Raw genomic sequence first — 18,588 nt, 5'->3', positions numbered from 1 at the left:
GAGTGCTCTGTAAGGAAAAGTGACTTTTATACAGAGAAGAGGGAAGGGGAAGGCTGCAGGTTAAAAGCACAGTAGGAGTAAGGGCAAAGAAGCAGGAAAGTGCTTTTTAAAAACAGTGGTTGCACACCTTGAAAGACTCCCTGCAGCAAGCAGCTCTCAAAAGAGGATCTGAAGCAAGAGCCTGTTTCTCCACCAGGCCCCGCCCCCAGAGGGGCGAGGCTAGAAACAGGCGCGCAGGCGCACTAGCGCTGCGGCGCTCTGGCCTTTGGTCCCGGAGGCCCTGCTGGCGTAGTCCGCTGCTGTGGTCGCGGTGGAGGCGGAGGTGGCTGTACCCCGCCCTCCCGCTGCGACTTGTCACCGTGACCCTGGAGCAGTCGCACTGAGGCAGAAATGCCGCTGTCGGACCGGGGCCTGGTCTTGCTAGGCCTGGTCCTGGGCTCCTTCTGCACCCCTCTAGGATCCGTGGCGCCAGGCAACTATTCCAAAGGTGATGCCTGTGCCCCTGCCCTGATTGTGGGGCTCTCTTCCTCCCACCCAGCTTCCCTTCGTTCTTCCCTCCCTACATTCATCCTTTAGTCTCTCGCTCCCTCCCTCAGTTTTCCCTCCTTCCTCCTCCTTTCCCTGCCTTCCTCCCTGCCTCCCTGCCTGCCTTCCTTCCTTGCTTGCTTCTATCCATCTTTACATTCATCCTTTCTTCTTTCTCTTCCACTCACTGTCTTTTTTCCCTCTATCCATACTTCCCTCCTTCCCCAAATTTTTCTGCTTTTTTAATTTAAGAATATATATATATATATATATATATATATATATATATATTATTGATTTTTTACAGAGGAGGGAAGAGGGATAGAAAGTTAGAAACATCAATCAGCTGCCTCCTGCACACCCCCTACTGGGGATGTGCCCACAACCAAGATACATGCCCTTGACCAGAATCAAACCCGGGACCCTTCAGTCTGCAGGCCACTGAGCCAAACAGGTCAGGGCTTATTTCTTTTAACCTTTCCTCCCTCTCCCTCTTTATCCCTTGTCTCTTCCTCTCTCCCTCTCTCATCCAGGCTTGAGGCCATGGCCAAAGCCTAACCCTACTACCTGGGACTAAGGCTTCCTCTGTGCACCAACTCTCACCATCTCTGGCTTGGTTAGTCTTGTTTGTCAAGGTGCAGGGTACAGTTTGGGCCTTTCAGTACCCTAGCAACTACCATGATCTGGGTTCAGTGTCTGTGCAGGTCATCTCACTGAAGCTGCACCCTCCCGTGCAGATGCTTTGAATGTCCTTCTTATAATTGTGGATGACCTGCGTACCTCCCTGGGTTGTTATGGGGACAAGCTCATAAGGTCTCCAAACATCGACCAACTGGCATCCCACAGTCTCCTCTTCCAGAATGCCTTTGCCCAGGTATGTCTGGGGTCCTAGGTATATATGTGTGCCTTGTGCACTGAGGGGTGGAGAGGAGGGTCACCTTAGCAGTTGTTAGATAGTCTTGATTGTGCCAGGCATCTCTTTATTAGAGGGAAGGATCATCTGGAAAACAGCAGTTGTGATAACCTGGTTGTCCACTAACAAGGAAGATTGTACTTTCAAGGTTCCCCTCCTATTTGGGCCCAAGTAATACCCTGGTCCTAACATGCCCAGGATGGTTCTGACCAGCCTTCTTCCCCATAGGTGCTGAGAAGGAAGAGGTGCTATAGAATGGCACCCTCAGACCTGCTGGCTAACTTTGAGTGAGATCAGCCAGCTTGCCATGGTTGCACTTCATCTCATTAATTGAGGGCACCCCAGGACCCTTGTCTGCTCTGCGCACCTGTGAGATACTGTTGTGTAGAAGGACATAATCATCTGCTGGTTTGAGGGGCTGAGTCCTTCCCTCTCTCTTTCTGGTGACTGAGTGAAACCCAATTCCCACTGGTTGGCTTTGAGATCTGCATGACTCAGCTGCCAAGCTGTTTGCTGAGGACTCAGTAGGTTGCCTGGTTACATTTGAGCTCCCAGACTTGTTTTTCTCTGATGATGTTTCCCTCTGCTTCTGCTCCCTAACAGCAAGCAGTGTGTGCCCCGAGCCGAGTTTCCTTCCTCACAGGGAGGAGACCTGACACCACCCGCCTGTATGACTTCAACTCCTACTGGAGAGTGCAGGCTGGAAACTTCTCCACCATCCCCCAGTACTTCAAAGAGAATGGCTACGTGACCATGTCGGTTGGAAAAGTCTTTCACCCAGGTACTGCTTGCTGTCCAAACTCTGGGTTATTTTTTGTTTCATGTCCAAGCACTGGGGATTCTGTCCTAGGGTTGGGTCTGTCCTTGCAGAAACCTATTGAGAATAGGTGGACACCTCATTATTCACTACTGACTTTTTATAAAATCTTCTCAACCTGGCAGGAGTGAAAGGGGGTAAAAACAGTAGAAGTAACAAAGGGTAGGAGGAGTTTCTCTTCCTTACAGAAATTAGTCATGGTGCGGTTTGATTCCTTCAGCTCATGGGGTGGAGGGACGTGCACTGGATTGGATGAGATTCTAGCTCTGTGCCTGACCTCTGTACTCCAGGGTCCTTGTCAGTAAGTTGGAGATTAAGGATTAGAACATCTGAAGCTGCCCTATGTAGCCATAATTGTTGTTGCTGTCTTGCCTAAAGAAGGGGCTGCTGCTTAGGTCTGTGAATTAGATCAGCAAAAGCAGTGTAAGCTGGCATCTAGGATCTATAGAGTGTCAGGGGCTGCTAGTCTTGATATTCAACACTGCTTGATAAACTGATTCTCTTTAATGCCAAAATGAGAATGCTGAAGCACAAACTTTAAGACTTTTATTTTAACTTACAGAAGAATTGCATGATTATTGGACAAAAAAGAAAGTATAAACTAAATGTAAAACACTTGTAATCACATCACCCTGTGGGGGAGCTGTATTTTGATATCCACCCTATTCTAGGCATATTGTTTTTCTGATTGGAGATTATTTATTCTGTACATATAATTTTATATCATGATTTTTTAACATAAAAATTTCCCATATAGTTACTCTCCATGCAAAGTTTTTTTTTTTAATGACATCCCAGTAGTCATTTAGTCCTACTTTACTTTAGTCCAAGTTGTTTTCAGATCTTTGCTGTCCCACATACAGCTGAGATGAGCATCTCTGGAGGCAGAGTGAACTACTGATGGGCAGTGCCACCAGGAATCCAGGCCCCTCGGTTTCAGTCCCAGCTTTGCCACTTCTTAGCTGTGCAGTTGATCTTGAGCAAATCATTCACCCTCTGAGCCTCAGATCCTTCTCTAGGAAGCTGAAGTCATAACTACCTTAATTACCTAGCAGGGGAGCGTTCCAGTGCAGGTAGTTCGGGATTGTGACAGTGCATTGAAAAACCCAAGCCCTGTATAGAACACAGTGCTTATCATCAGGGGCTACTGCTTGAAAGTTTTCAGTAGTTTTCCTTTTGTTCACTACTTACATCAGCAGAATCAGCAGCCTTCATCTGGAACCCAGTTGGCCAGTCCAAGTTGAGGGTAACTTTAGGCTAGACTAAGTCAGGCCCAGTTTTGAAGGTGAATATGTCAGGAATATTTTGTGTAACCCAAAGCCCACCATCAGGAGAACGTCCTATAGTCGGTACTCATATTATGATACCCCCTTGTCTGAGTACAGCTGGAAGGAAGAGAGAGTTTTGGGGAGACGAGGAAGTAAAGCAGAGGGGAGATTGTGTTTCAGGAAGTGAGGCGAGATATGGCCTGAGTGGTGGTGGTTGGCCTCCTTCCTCCTGATGGTTAGATTTTGGGATAAGGCTCCAAGCAGAGTGTTAGCCAGAGAATAAAAGCGTTGCCTGAAGTCCCTGTGGAAATACATTTTTCAACTTGTTCTTTGTTCTCAAGACCTTGTTCTGTCAGGGAAGAATCTGTCAAGGATGACAGCAGCCACCTTTGATTCAATGCTAGCTATGTACCAGTTACTGTGCTGGCTGCTCCATTAATCCTCTCCTCAACAGAAAACAAGGTGGGTTTTTATCATAGTCATCATTTCCTGAGGAAGAAATTGAGACTTGTTGGAGGTCAAGTAGCTTGCCCAAGGTTGCACAAGTACTAAGGAGCAGTGTGGGGATTTGAATCCAGGTCTGTCAGTGGTCTCTGGTCTGCCCACTATGCTTATTGTGCTGATGAGCCCCCCACCCACTGCCTACCAAATATTTCACTGTGCTAGTAATGCTCTTTCTCCTGGGATTCTGACTGCACTACCCTCTCTGCTCCTCCTGGCTAATCCCCTCAAATCCAATTGGTAGCACTTCCCCTAAGACTCCTTGCAAGCCTCGCTGACTCAAAAGCCCTCACTGCAAACCATCACCAGACCCACATCACCTCTGGGCCTGGGGCCTCTCACACTTAACACAGTACGTCTACTCTAGATAGCTGGCACTGATTCCTTGGTTTCACATGTTGTTATTTTGTCCTCCCAAATAGACTGTTATCTACTGAGCTTAGGATGGGTTTATGCTTCATGAATGAGCACTGAGCCTGGAGTTCTAGGACTTGGGTTGGAGTCCTAACTCAATCATGTAATATCTGGTTGGCATCAGGCATAGCACCAACCTTCTCTGAGCCTCATCTTCCAGCCAATGGTGGTGTATGTGCCTTTGCCACCTTCTTCATAGGACAGGTGAGAGGCTCCAGTGAGGGCTGCAGGGCTCTGTTGCTGTAACAGATTGGCTTATCTCACCCTTTTAGGTTTCTTCTTAAGAGCCTAACATGAGTCACGAAGTCTTTGTAGACTGGGAAGTCAGATGCTTAGTGCTCAAATAGAAACCTAGAGAGAGTTGGCTTTAGGGGGATTTATCATCATGTGGCCTAAGCTCTTGATTTTATAGATTAAAAAACTGAGGGCCAAAAAGGGGAGATGATAATTCCCCAAATGTTTACAAAGTTTTAACTTAGGGTGAGGAAGGCATTGAAAAACCCTTCATGTTTTATTTAGTGACTTTCTTTTTTCCCGCCCCCCTCAAGGAATATCTTCTAATCATAGTGATGATTCTCCATATAGCTGGTCGGTTCTACCTTATCATCCCTCCTCTGAAAAGTATGAAAATACTAAGGTAAGGATGTGACCAGGGGTTAACTATTGTGTATGCTATACCTTCTTTCAAGCTGGTTATCCATTGAGGTTTGTGGGTTTTGTTTGTGATTATGACTTCCTGGCCTGGTTGCCCCCAACTACTTTCCCCTGCAGGCCTGGTCACCTGTAACTGCCTCCCCTGCAGGCCTAGTCATCCCTAACTGCCCTCCCTTGCTGGCCTGATTGCCCCCAGTGACCCTCCCCTGTAGGCCTTGTCCCCCACAACTGTCCTCTCCAGCAGGCCTTATCTCTCCCAACTGCCCTCCCTTGAAGGCCTGGTTTCCCCCAACTGTCCTCCCCTGCAGGCTTGTTCAACCCCAATTGCCCTCCCCTGTAGGGCTGGTCCCCCCCCAACTCCCCTCTCCTGCAGGCCTGGGTCCCCCCAACTGCCCTCCTTTGATGGTCATCTTGTGGTGGCCATCTTTGACCACATGGGGGTGGCCATCTTGTGTGTTGTAGTGATGGTTAATTTGCATATTACTCTTTTATTAGTTAAGATGTTTAACTTTTTGCAGAATTGTCAAAGTGTTTTTCTTTTTCTTTTTTTTTAAAAATATATTTTATTGATTTTGTACAGAGAGGAAGGGAGAGAGATAGAGCGTTAGAAACATCGATGAGAGAGAGAGTCATTGATCAGCTGCCTCTTGCACACCCCCTACTGGGGATATGCCCACATCCAAGGTACATGCCCTTGACCGGAATCGAACCCGGGACCTTTCAGTCCCCAAGCCGACGTTCTATCCATTGAGCCAAACCGGTTTTGGCCTGTCAGAGTGTTTTTCAAAGTAGCTGCATCATTTCACATTCCCACCAGCAATGTATGAGAATTCTAATTTCTTCACATTCTTGCCCAACACTTGTTAATTTCCATTTTTAAACATTATATCCACCCTCGTGGTATTTTTTTTAACAAATTTTAAATTTTTATTAAATTATTACCTGTGTACATATTTTAACATTCCCCACCCCCCCTCCTATACATACCCTCCCTCCCCAGAGTTTTGTGTCCATTGGATGTATACAAGTCCTTCGGTTAATCTATTATCTCCCCCAGATCTCCCTACCCTCCCTGCTGTAATTTGACAGTCTGCTTGTTGCTTTACTGTCTCTATATCTATCTTTTGGTTCATCAGTTTATAATGTTCTTTATTATCCATAAATGAGTGAGGTCATGTGGTGTTTCTCTTTCATTGACTGGCTTATTTTACTCAGCATGATGTTCTCCAATTCCATCCAGGTTGCTGCAAATGATGAGAATTCCTTCTTTTTATGGCAGCATAGTATTCCATTGTGTAGATGTACCATAGTTTTTTGATCCAATCATCTGCTGACGGGCACCTAGGCTGTACCCTCGTGGTATTGATTTGCATTTCCATGATGACTAAAGATTTTAAGCATCATTGTGTGTGCTTATTGATCATTTGTATATTTACTTTGGAGAAATATCTATTCAGGTCCTTTGACCATTTTTTAATGGGCTTATTGCTTTATTGAGTTGGAGTCAGAATTTTTTAATCATTAGTTTACTTGGGTTTCCTTTAATTATGATATATAGACAGAGGATTAACAGCAGGGAGATAAGTGCTGGTAGATTTCTGACCCCTCCCTGGAAAAGCAAAAACACTTCTCTGTTTAAGTTCTACTTCCCGTGTCTCTGTCCTGAATGACTAATACTTAATGGGCTGGGTTGCGGATATGAATGTTAAATATATTGTGTATGTAAAATACATGACTTCTATTTCTTGCACTTAACAAGTTGACTTTATATATTTTTGTTTTGAAAGACATGTAGAGGGCCAGATGGAGAACTCCATGCCAACCTGATTTGCCCAGTGGATGTAGCAGATGTACCTGAGGGTACCTTGCCTGATAAACAGAGCACCAAGAAAGCCATACAATTGTTGGAAAAAATGAAAACATCTACCAGTCCTTTTTTCCTGGCCGTTGGGTATCACAAGCCACACATCCCCTTCAGATACCCCAAGGTGAAGAGCTGGCTGGGGGCTGATCCAACATAGTCAAGGCAGCTGTGCTGTTTGTTAAAGAAGGGGTTTGTGTAGTGAAGGTGGCTTTGTCCTGCCATCCCTGATCACTAGGGGTGCCTGATGACACTAGTATACTTGGTGGTGTGAAGACAGGATTCAGAGGTCAAAGCTAAGTAGTAGACTTTGTACATATAAGAATTTTGTTGGAAATGCTTGGCTTTCTACTTTCCTTCATTGGAGGGTTTTATTTCCTTTCCTTGAACTCAATGAGCAAATGTTGAGTTGGTTGGTGAGATCATCATAGAGAAGCGAGTCAGAGCTGTCAAGGCCTGCAAAAGGGGATGGTCCTTGGGACACAGTTCCAGGGAATGTGAATCCCTCTTCAGTAATCCCCTTTCCCCCAGAGCCTGTCAGCTCAGACTCCTTATACACACAGCACTGCATTTCTTGTTGGAACCTCAAATCCTGTGCTTGCATGTATATCATTTAGAGCTTGTAATATCTTTTAAAAAATGTTTTCCCTATTATTGTTAGCTTTTCTTTATTGTGTTTTCCCTGGGCCTGAGCAGCCCATTTTTAACTCCTCATCCCTTGCTCATGAGTAGAGTTGAGACTAGAAGGCATGTTCTTTGATGCTGCTGGTATCTCTCTTAGATTGGCCCAGGGGATCTCACCTTTCTAGCAGGAGCTATCAGGTCCCTTGATAGAGTGAGTCTCGCTTTTGCTTTTTGTGAAGAAGAATTAACCTTGCAGGCCTCACTATCATCCTTTAGAAGTTCTGCTTATAAGCTTAACCCTGGCTGGGAACCTGAATCTCTGGAGTGTTCCTACCATTCCAAGAACTGATGAGAAGGTCACTATACCTGCACTGTTTATGCAAACCCTTACCACCTTCCTGCATGACGTCTGGAAGTTTGGTATGTGTAGGCAGAGGATGCCAGGGTGACCAGCCCTAGTAAAAACCCTTGACTCTAAAGCTTTAATGAGCTTCCTTGGTGGCAGCATGTCATGCATGTTATCACACAACTCACTACAGGGGGAATTAAGGACATCCTGTGTGACTTCACAGGGAGAGGACTCTGGAAGCTTGTGCCTGGTTTTTCCCAGACTTCATGTGGTTTTCCACTTTGCTGAATTTGTTTGGTCTTTAACTGTAATCAATCATAGCCATGAGTATGACTGTGTGCTGAGTTCCAGTGAATTACAAACCTTAGGGTGGTTTGGGGAACTGACAATACCCCTTCACACCTTTTCTAGTTGCAATGGAGGGAGGATAAGAACAGGAGTGCATGATTTTGTGAGGGAAGAGAGCTGTCACTACTCTGTTGAAAACAAGTCACAGGATTTCATTACCATTGGCATCTAGTGAGAGTGACTTAAGGTCCAACTTTCAGGTGGGGAAATGTCTGAGCAGTGTTAGTGAGTCACCATATAAATGCATCACAGGCTTAGAAAAAAAGGCAGCATAAATACTAAGAGTCTCAGTCCTGTGCCTTTGCTAAAAGAGTGACAATCTGGTGGCTTTATGTCTTTTTCCTCAAGGAGTTTCAGAAATTGTATCCCTTGGAGAACATCACCCTGGCTCCTGATCCTCAGGTCCCTCCTGGCCTCCCTCCTGTAGCCTATAATCCCTGGATGGACATCAGGCAGCGGGAAGATGTTGAAGCTCTAAATCTCAGTGTGCCCTATGGCTCAATTCCTGTGGACTTTCAGGTACCAAGAATATATTTTGGAGAAGTATGGGGCACTTATGGCATGATGTCACTTTTCTCCGTAGATACTATGTACTAAGAACTTTCTCTGTGCAAAGCATCTTACAAATTGCTGGGGTTGGGAGTGGTCTGGGGGCATTTATGACATGGGAAGTGCTGGATGGATAAAGTGTCTCTCAATCAGTGTCTCCACTTCCAAAGAAAGAGGCATCTGGAGATTTGGTAACTCACTGGATGTGGGCACGGGGTGAGGAAGAGGCCTGAATGACCATCAGTAACTCATGGAGAAAGCTAATTAATCCAAGTGATAGTTATCAGTTATAGGGTAGTGGGCAACTCCTGTGATGCCCAGAATACTCATTTTGCTGGCACTTTGGGGTCCCCTCTGAGGAAAACGCAACATGGGCCCATGTCACTCTCAGGGGGTACCTTGGTGAGCAGGGTCTTGGAGCAGGGAGAGCTGGGGCACCAACATGGCCAGTGCCATCCAGCTGCAATGCCTGGTTTCATCAGCTGAAGGAGAAATCTAGAGTTTCTCTTGGAGTCCTCGTCTCCTTCCCTTGCATGTTCCCTCCCCTCTCCAACTCCTACTTATTCTCCCTAATCCTTCTCAAATCTCTACTGGCTTCTTGCTCTTTCTTCACATCTTTCCAAATCACTGCAGTGGGTGTGGATGTATTTTGTTTATTTAACAAGTATCTATTGAGCCTTTCCTGTGTGCTCAGCACTAATATAGTATAATTTTTTCTTGAGCCCCTAGAATCTTCTCTGGGCTGTTGCCTGAGGAATCATGCTGACCTGTAGCCCAGAATGCATTAACTCCTCACCCTAAACATCCTAAGTGCCTCCCTTTGCCTCCATTGAGGGACCTCCACTCCTTGGATGGACCCACCAGGTCTGGATCCTCTGAACTGCCTTTCAGCATTCTTCCCCACCCCCTTGGCCCTCTTTTATTTTTCAGACAGAGCAGCCAGCTCATTGGCCCCAAATACACCTTGCTCTGGTGACTCTGCTCCATCCTGTGCTCTGTAGCTTCTGTGTGTCTTATTCCAAATTGTCTGACTGCCAGTACCCTTTCACAAATGCTAACTCTTCTGTGAGGTCTTCCCTGATTTCCCCAGGCTGACATGAGGGCTCATTCTCCTATGTCATCCCTGGGCCCCAATAATAATGTGCACTTTCATGTCTTCAAGCCTGTGTTCTCACTGGACGGGTGACTCATTAAGGGTAAGGACCACATCTGTTTCTTCCCTATTTCCAGCAGCTGGCATAGGAAGGCAGATATAGTCTTGAATAGGACACAGCCATCCTGACAGGTGTCTTTGATCCCCAGGAGGATCAAAGTTCTCAAGCTATAGACTGAAGGCTTTTATCTAGTAGAAAGCTGAAGTAGGCCACGGTTCAGTATAATCCTCTTAGAAGGTTGTTAGATGGATATCAGTCATAGGGAGAACAGGTGAGTTTCATGATTGCCCTCACCTGGCAGTGAGAAAAGACACCAGAAGGTCTAGCCGATAAGATGGCTGGGCACATGGTGGAAGCTGTGGCTGCTATGATACGTCAGTGGCCCGCTTATTTCTCATCCTTGGTGGGGGTTCATCTTTTTCTTTAATATTTCTGAACAAGGATGGGAGGGGAATCATCCAAGAAGGGGCCATGACACTTTGACATCAGTGCTGCTCCAGAAATCCCTCTTGGGTTTAGCAAGCATGGGGGTTGTGATGCTCTCTTGTCCCACCATTGCTCTCTGGCTGCTGGGGGTTTGTTAGAAATGAGCCTCACATGCCAGCCGGGGGCAATGAAGAAAAGCAGTTGCCAGTCTTCTGCTGTGTTAGAAAGTAGTCAGAGAAAAGGCCCCTCCACTCCTGTTGTTATAAGTTGAACTGTGTTCCTCAAAAAGATATATTGTACGAATCTGGTTTGGCTCAGTGGATAGAGCGTTGGCCTGTGGAATGAAAGGTCCCGGGTTCGATTCCGGTCAAGGGCATGTACCTTGGTTGCGGGCACATCCCCAGTAGCGGGTGTGCAAGAGGCAGCTGATCAATGATCTCTCTCATCGATGTTTCTAACTCTCTATCCCTCTCTCTTCCTCTCTGTGAAAAATCAATAAAATATATTAAAAAAAAAAAAAAAGATATGTTGAAGTCCTGACCCTCAGTAACTCAGAATGTGACCTTATTTGGAGTTAGGGTCCTTGCAGATGTAACAAGTTAAAATGAATAGTCTTACTGGAGTAGGGTGGTCCCTGACTCAATTTGACTGGGAAAAGGAGAGAGATACATAGGGGAAAATTCCATGTGAAGACAGAGATGCGAGTGCTACAGCTGCAAGGCAAGGAATGCCAAGGACTGCTGCCACTGCCAGAAGCTGGAAGAGGCAAGACCTTCTCCTCAAGCCTTCAGAGAGAAAATGACTCTGTAGATACCCTGATTTCAGACTTCTGGATTTCAGAACTGGGAGGCAATACATTTTTGTTGTTTTAAGCCCTCCACTTTATCATCCTTTGTTACAGTAGCAACAGGAAATGGATACAGCTTTAAAGTATATTTGGAGTGACCCTCAGCAGAGTTTGGAGGGACTGAAGGATTAGTTTCTGTGTACATGTTCATCTCCTGGGTCCTGTAAGAGTATGTGAAGGAGACAGAAAGGAACAGTAAATGGCACATCAATCTGCTGTGCGCTAAGTGAAAGCTGATCCCCTTAAAAAAGAATCTTACTTATAGGCCTGCATAATCGCTGTGACTATGGGGTGAGGGATATAGATAGTATAGAAATGAATGATATGTTTTGATTGAGAAAATCAAGGGCATCAGCACAGGGGTGGTGTTTGGGAGGAGTGTTCAGGTGAATACTGTCTATGCTACAGCAATTTAAATCACAGTCATATTATTACTATTATTTTTTAATTTTGTAGAAGAAAATACGTCAGAGCTACTTTGCCTCTGTTTCCTACATGGATACACAGGTTGGCCATCTTTTGAATGCTTTGGATGACCTTCAACTGACCAACAGCACTATTGTTGCATTTACCTCAGATCATGGTAAGCATTTAAAAATGCTCTGGTGAGTCACTCACTTGAGGTGCTTGTATGACCACCTTGTTAGTCCTGCGACCTCTCTCCATGTCTCCATGGCTCAGAGGAGCATATAGGAAGCTGGGATGGTAGAGGTAGGTGGGTGGGGTGAATCTGTAGCAATCTTTTATTTATTTTTTGCTAGATAAAGTCAGCAGGAACCCTCCATTTTGGTGGGAATCCTTTTTATCCCCCATTTCTATTGTAGAGGGTTTATCTTTGGAGGATCCAGAACATTCTTGATAGAACTCAACAAAGCCTTCAGATCTGCCTCTACTCCTCCACTCCATCCTTTCTGACATGAGCCTGGGATTAACAATTATCTCTTTTAAGGCAGTTTCCCATTTAAAAAAAAAATAGAAACATGTTTAAATTTCTTTTTAATTTGAAAAATTTTAAATATGCCCAAGAGGAAAGGATAAACAACTCCTTGGTTTCAATTCGTCTTCCTGCTACCCAGGTATGCACTCATGGCAGTCTTGTTCATCTCATCCTTCCCCATACCCCACCTCTGAATTGTTTTAAAGCAAATCCTAGTTGTTCAGTTTTAGTGATAGAATTGCTAAAAAAAAATTTGGCTTTTTTGAAGTATAACCACATTATCATTACATATCTCGAACCAACAAAACCACACACAATAATTTAATATTATTCTATCTAATAAAAGGGTAATACGCAAATTGACTGTCACTCCAACACAAATTGGTCGTGGTCAAAGATAGTCAAAGATGGGTGGTCAAAGATGGGTGCCCCCATGTGGACACAGATGGCCATCAGGGGAGGATAGTTGTGGGCGATCAGGCCAGCAGGGGAGGGCAGTTGGGGGGGCCAGGCCTAGAGGGGAGGGCGATTAAGGACAATCAGGTCTGCATGGGAGGGCAGTTGGGAGTGACCAGGCCAGCAGGGGAGGGCAATTTGGTGGGACCAGGCCTGCAGAGGAGGGCAGTTGGGCGGGACCAGGCCAGCAGAAGATGGAAGTTAGGGGGGACTAAGCCTGCAGGGGAGGGAAGTTGGAGGGAACCAGGCCTGAAGGGGAGGGCTGTTGAGGAGGGGGTTACCTGGCCTGCACTGGAGGGCAGTTAGGGGCAATTGGGCTGGCAGGGGGAGCAGTTAGGCATTGATCAGGCTGGCAGGGGAGTGGTTGGGGGTGATCAGGCTGGCAGGCAGAAGCAGTTAGGGTAATCAGGCTGGCTGGCAGGCAAGTGGTTGGGAGCCAGCGGTCCTGAATTTTGAGAGGGATGTTTGCCCATTTAGGCCCGATCCCACCGGGATGGGTGGAGCCTAGATGGGCAGTCGGGCATCCCTTGAAGGGTCCCAGATTGGAGAGGGTACAGGCTGGGCTGAGGGAGATTCCCCCTAGCTCGTGCATGAATTTTGTGGACTGGGCCTCTGGTCTAATATTAGAACAACAATATTAGAACATATATGTGCTCATTGTAAAAAGGAAAAAAAAAAACACAAGTTTATGGAGCATATCACATAGGGGCAGATCATCCTACCCTGAGCTGTCACTGACAGATAGGGGGGCATTTGCAGTCTTTGGTTGTGCATATGCATGTGGCTATGGGTTATGTGAGTGCATTTATATAATATACTAGTAATGAAACAAGGCAGGGCTGATTGTGCTATGTGTATTATTTTGTTCCCTGGTGTTTTGTTTTTTTCATGACTTAACAATGTCATAGACAGTTTTCTGTGCCATTTTTTCACAGACCTAGCTTATGCCTTTTAAAGGCCTGTATTCCTTAAATATGGTGGTGTTGTAATTTTTCCCTATTTCCCTAATGAACTTCCATCCACTTCCGAACTCTCTTCTCAATGCCAGGTTTCCTCTTGCAGTGCTAACACAGCCCTTTGTATCCCATGATGGGAAGCCCCACTTGGAAGCACTCTTTGTTCCGAAGCAGCTGCAGTTGATTACAAATTGCGCTTCTCAAAGGGCTCTCCCAGGACTTCCTACATCTGAACTCCAAAAGTCTTCTCAAATCCATGCATGGCAACGCTTTTGGCTTTGGTTATTTTGTAACACAAAATACTCAGTGTACAATCTCTTGTCTTTTATGTACTTTTTATATCAAAAAGAATACTCAAACTTAAAAAGGTTGGAAATTTCCAACTTGGAGTATTCAAGTTACCTTTTTAAGGGATGTTTTAAATCAGAATTAAGGGTAGTTTTTAAATCAAGATTAAAGATTTGAAATCAAAAGTTATATTTTTTTAAATCTATGCTGTGTCCTAAAAGTTGGACAAGCTGTCCTTGTCTTTTTATTTTATTTTTTTTAATTTGAGTGATTGTGCTATAGTTTCACAGTTTTTTTGTGTGTGTGTGTGTTTTTTTTTTTTTTTGTGGTACATACCCAAATGTAAAAACTAGAGGTTTGAAACTTGAATCAAGATAGGTAGGTGTAGGATAAGGCAGTGCTGATACTGCAGCTGTCCGAGTCCCTGCCCAATCAAGAATGAGCCCATCTTAGCAGGGGAGGTGGGTTTGGAGGGCGGGCACCGATCCCTTGAGTCTAACTGGAGTGCATATTGCTAGTTGCTTACTGAAAAGAAGATATTTTAGTTTGAGAATTTAGTATTTTTTTCTTTTTAAAGGTTTCCTCATTCAAGATAAATGTGGTACTTCAAATAAGTAATATTCAGGTGAAATCACCCTTTTTCTGTTAATTTTAGAAGAATTTTTTGATAGTTGATGAGTTTTTGCTTCCTCTGGTTTTTAATAATAACAGGAAATGAAATGGTGTCTAAAATGAACAAGCTGTAATGTGATTATTTCATTTTCTGTCATTCTTTGCTTTTTTTATGAACCAGGGTGGGCTCTAGGCGAACATGGAGAATGGGCCAAATACAGCAATTTTGATGTCACTACTCGTGTTCCCCTGATGTTCTATGTTCCCGGAAGGACGGCTCCGCTTCCAGAGGCAGGCGAGAAGCTTTTCCGTTACATCGACCCTTTTGATTCCATCTCAGAATTGATGGAGCCAGGTATATAATATGCTAAAATGATATAGCTTGACAGTAATAGCTTCTTTAGTTTATATAAACCACTTTACCAAATCATAGGCTAGGGGCTTACTCAGTCCACCTTCTTGTCCAGTGTTGGCATTCCTACACATGTTTCCTGGGTATTTCCCATGCTCTGGGTAAGGGAGGACTGGCATGGTCAGAGATGACAAATAAGGCTTCTGTCCTCAAGGAACCATGAATGGCAGGTGGGGCAAGGCGAGGTTGGAGACAAAGGAGCAAAAGGCATCCATAGGATGGGGAGGGTTATCTTAGGGGTGGCAAACAGCAGCAGCCTACTTCAGAGCTCAGAGGAAGTGGATAACAGATTAGGCTGATGCTCTATCCGCTGTCCCCCCTTCCCACATACACAAACACAGATGAGCAAAACTCCATTGCCCACACATGTCTGGCAGAAACTTGGCCGTTTGTGAGAGAGAGGCATTTGCCATTTTGGTAGCTCACCAGTCTGGTGCTCCACTAGACCTGTAACATTACCAGGTGATTCTCCTTCTGCCCTCCCCAACAATGACCATCACGTTTACTTTGATTTCCATGTGCCAGTCTTTCCAAGTTTCAAAAACAACATAACCTTCTCTTATCTAGGCTGAAATTCCCAGTCCATTAACTGTTCCTCTCAAGACAGTGTTAGACCCATGGTTATCTTGGTCTCTGTCTTCCAAAATGCTCCAATTTAAGAAAGCACTGCCAGAATGTCTTTTGGACTGGATCCCCTCTCTGCCACACAAGGAGACCTGGATGGTGTTTGTGAGAGTTGTCTCATGACTTGATCTGCTCAGTGCAGAGATGAAGCATGTACTTTAAGACAACATTTGCTCTTTTTGGGAGTCCTTTTTCTATGATTCTGCTAAAGCAGGTTGCCCCTCCCCCCCCCCCCCCTTTTTGGAGTCCTGCATTTAATCCATCTTTTAAACATCTACATTCTGTACTTTATATTGATTCTCTTTTAATTAATTAATTAATTAATTAATTAATTTTTTGGTCCTGGACCATCATTCTGGCCCTTTTATCAATAGATCTTTCCAAGTTTGCTTTCTACTGCTCATTTTTATTGACTGCACATTTGATTTTTGTGTGCTGCATGCTCTTCTTTCATGTCATTGATAAAAAGGTTAAATAGTTTAAAGGCATGAATCTAGCTTTTGTTTACTTGGAGAAATCTGACAGGTTGAGGATTTTTTAAAATATATTTTTGTTGATTTCAGAGGGGGAGAGAGAGATAGAAACATCAATGATGAGAGATAATCATTGATTGGTTGCCTCCTGCATGTCTCCTACTGGAGATCGAGCCTGCAACCCAAGCATGTGCCCTTAACTGGAATTGAACCAGGAACCCTTCAGTCTGCAGGCTGATGCTCCATCCACTGAACCAAACAGCTAGGGCAAGAATCTTTTCTGAAACTTTTATTGGGAGGTTTCTAGGCAACTTATAAACTCATAAAACTGCACTGTCATCTAGTTTATTTCCAAATCTTATCTCTAGCCTGTATCTCTTTCCTGAACTTTGGACTTGGATTTCCAACAGACTGTCCTACCTAACCAATCTCACATGCTCAGCGCTAAACTTCTGACCTTTTACCTCAAATGTTGACACTCTTCCATATATGATATGCAGTGCAGCAGCAAGCCTGTCACTCCCCATTCAGAATTGGTCCATTGCATTTCTCACCATTTCACTGCCATCCCCATGGACCACACTACCACCATTTCTTGCTGGATTACTGGAATAACTTGCTAAGTTCTCCTGGATGTGCCATTGCTCCCCTAGAGTTTTTCTTCCTCATAGTAGCCAAAGTGATCCCATTAAAACCCAAGTCAATTTGTAGTATAGCCCTGCTCTAGAGCCTCCTATGCTTTCCTGTCTTACTCTGAGCAAAATGTCCTTACAGCGGCTAAACAAGGTCTGATGTGATCTGGATGCTCCTTATCTTCCTAACCTCATATTTTTTCAAGCTCTCTTATGCAATGGCCCTGTTTTCTCATGATGAGATTCAGGGTAAACATTTTTTAACATGTACACTACATGTGAGGTAGTGTGCTCTCATTGTATCACATTTGGGCACTTTTTGGAAGCCTGTGCCATTATTAATGATGCCAGGTTTGATCACCTGGTTAAGGTGGTCATGTCATCTAGTTCTTGCCATTGTAAAGGTTATCTGCAGTCTGTTCTTTAACAGACTTTAACTCAGTGGTTTGGGCCTCCATTAATGATCCTTGCTTGAATTAATTATAAACTGGTGGTTCCAAAATTCCAGTAGTTTTTAAAAGTGTCAAGAGGGCTGCTATTGGGTGAGGTGCTAAGTTGGTATTGTTTCTACAATTCTTATGCTAAACATAGATATTATTTAAAAAACACACAAAACTTGTGGAGTCTAGATGGCCTCCTTTACTTATTCTGCTTTGCTGTGGCAGAATTCTGTAATGTAACCTATTCTGATGGGTCTTTTTCTCCTTCAGGACGGCAAGTCAAGGACCTCGTGGAACTTGTCTCTCTCTTTCCCACACTCACAGGACTTGCAGGATTGCATGTTCCACCTCACTGCCCCAGACCCTCATTTCATGTGGACCTGTGCCGAGAAGGCCAGAGCCTTCTGAAGTATTTTCAACTTCATGACTTGGAAGAGGATTTGACTCTCCGTGGTAATCCCCGTGAGTCCATTGCCTATAGCCAGTACCCCCGGCCTGCAGACTATCCTCAGTGGAATTCTGACAAGCCAAATTTAAAAGATATAAGAGTCATGGGATATTCCATACGCACAATAGACTACAGGTATACTGTGTGGGTTAGCTTTAATCCCCATGAATTTTTGGCTAATTTTTCTGATGTCCATGCAGGGGAACTGTACTTTGTAGATTCTGACCCTTTGCAGGATCATAACATGTATAATGACACTCGAGGTGGCGATCTTCCCAAATCATGGACGCCTTGAGTTGTGCCAACCACAGAGGGGGCATGCATGTGTGTGTGTGTGTGTGTGTGTGTGTGTGTGTATACACACACACACACACACACACACACACACACATACATATATAGTGCTCCCTTCGGGCTCGTGACAGAATGAGTTAGAGCTGGTTATTTTGTGATTACCCTTAATATTGGAAGAGGTACCAAGGGGTATGCAATGAAAATATGCATGAATAATTTGGCCTAAATTATATAGCAGCCAAACATTTTTATTTGGTCTTTATTAATTTCTAATTGTTAATTAAACTGACGATTGGCTGATCCTTTTCTTTCCTTTTTTGAACAGTCATAGCTTATTTATTGAATGAATATGTACATAGTAAGCAAATTAAAATTATTATACCTTTAGATATCAAGAACATAATAACCAAACATAGCACTATATTCAAGAAATACTTTGTGGAATTTAGTACATTTCGAAAAATAAGCATATATCAAGTTAGGTTTAACACTAAATTCCTGGTTCTCTTGTTTATAATTTAACTAGATGACCAGTGCACAAAATTTGTGCACTGGGGGTGGGTTGGGGTGGTGTGTCCCTCAGCCCAGCCTGCACCCTCTTCAATCTGGGACCCTGTGAGGGATGTCCAACTGCTCGTTTAGACCTGATCCATGAGACTTCTGGCTCTCAACTGCTCACCTGCCTGCCTACCAGCCAGATGATCCCCTAACCACTTCCCTGCCAGCCTGATCGATGCCTAACTGTTCCCTTGCTGGCCCAATTGCC

General features: G+C 44.5%; 1 protein-coding gene across 3 annotated transcripts; it reads left to right on the top strand.

Moving 5' to 3' along the window:
• The first annotated feature begins 252 nt into the window (after positions 1 to 252).
• IDS (iduronate 2-sulfatase) lies at positions 253 to 18,250 on the top strand. 3 transcript variants are annotated; one of them, XM_036434461.2, is made up of 10 exons: positions 254 to 487; positions 1,263 to 1,399; positions 2,042 to 2,219; positions 4,987 to 5,075; positions 6,880 to 7,080; positions 8,623 to 8,793; positions 11,707 to 11,833; positions 14,681 to 14,854; positions 17,351 to 17,843; positions 17,918 to 18,250. In XM_036434461.2, exons 1-9 carry the CDS (start codon positions 391 to 393, stop codon positions 17,821 to 17,823), a joined length of 1,647 nt encoding a protein of 548 aa, XP_036290354.1. In that variant the 5' UTR covers positions 254 to 390; the 3' UTR covers positions 17,824 to 17,843; positions 17,918 to 18,250. The 3 variants fall into 3 exon arrangements, with proteins under 3 accessions (XP_036290355.1, XP_036290354.1, XP_036290353.1); XM_036434460.2 differs by having other exon boundaries at positions 1,230 to 1,399; XM_036434462.2 differs by lacking the exon at positions 8,623 to 8,793 and having other exon boundaries at positions 253 to 487; positions 1,230 to 1,399.
• Positions 18,251 to 18,588: the final 338 nt, after the last annotated feature.

Source organism: Pipistrellus kuhlii, unplaced genomic scaffold (genome assembly GCF_014108245.1).
Source record: "Pipistrellus kuhlii isolate mPipKuh1 unplaced genomic scaffold, mPipKuh1.p scaffold_m20_p_124, whole genome shotgun sequence".
In the NCBI taxonomy this organism is placed as follows: Eukaryota; Metazoa; Chordata; class Mammalia; order Chiroptera; family Vespertilionidae; genus Pipistrellus; species Pipistrellus kuhlii.
Note: the sequence above shows the minus strand (reverse complement) of the source record. Positions and strands in the feature narration are given on the sequence as shown.

What these genes read in the sequence shown, in the direction of transcription:
- IDS (XM_036434460.2), top strand. Translation starts at nt 391, where the DNA reads ATGCCGCTGTCGGACCGGGGCCTGGTCTTGCTAGGCCTGGTCCTGGGC. An exon ending in GCCAGGCAACTATTCCAAAG is followed by an intron (nt 488 to 1,229) that starts GTGATGCCTGTG and finishes GTGTCTGTGCAG; the next exon opens with GTCATCTCACTGAAGCTGCA. An exon ending in CAATTCCTGTGGACTTTCAG is followed by an intron (nt 8,794 to 11,706) that starts GTACCAAGAATA and finishes TTAATTTTGTAG; the next exon opens with AAGAAAATACGTCAGAGCTA.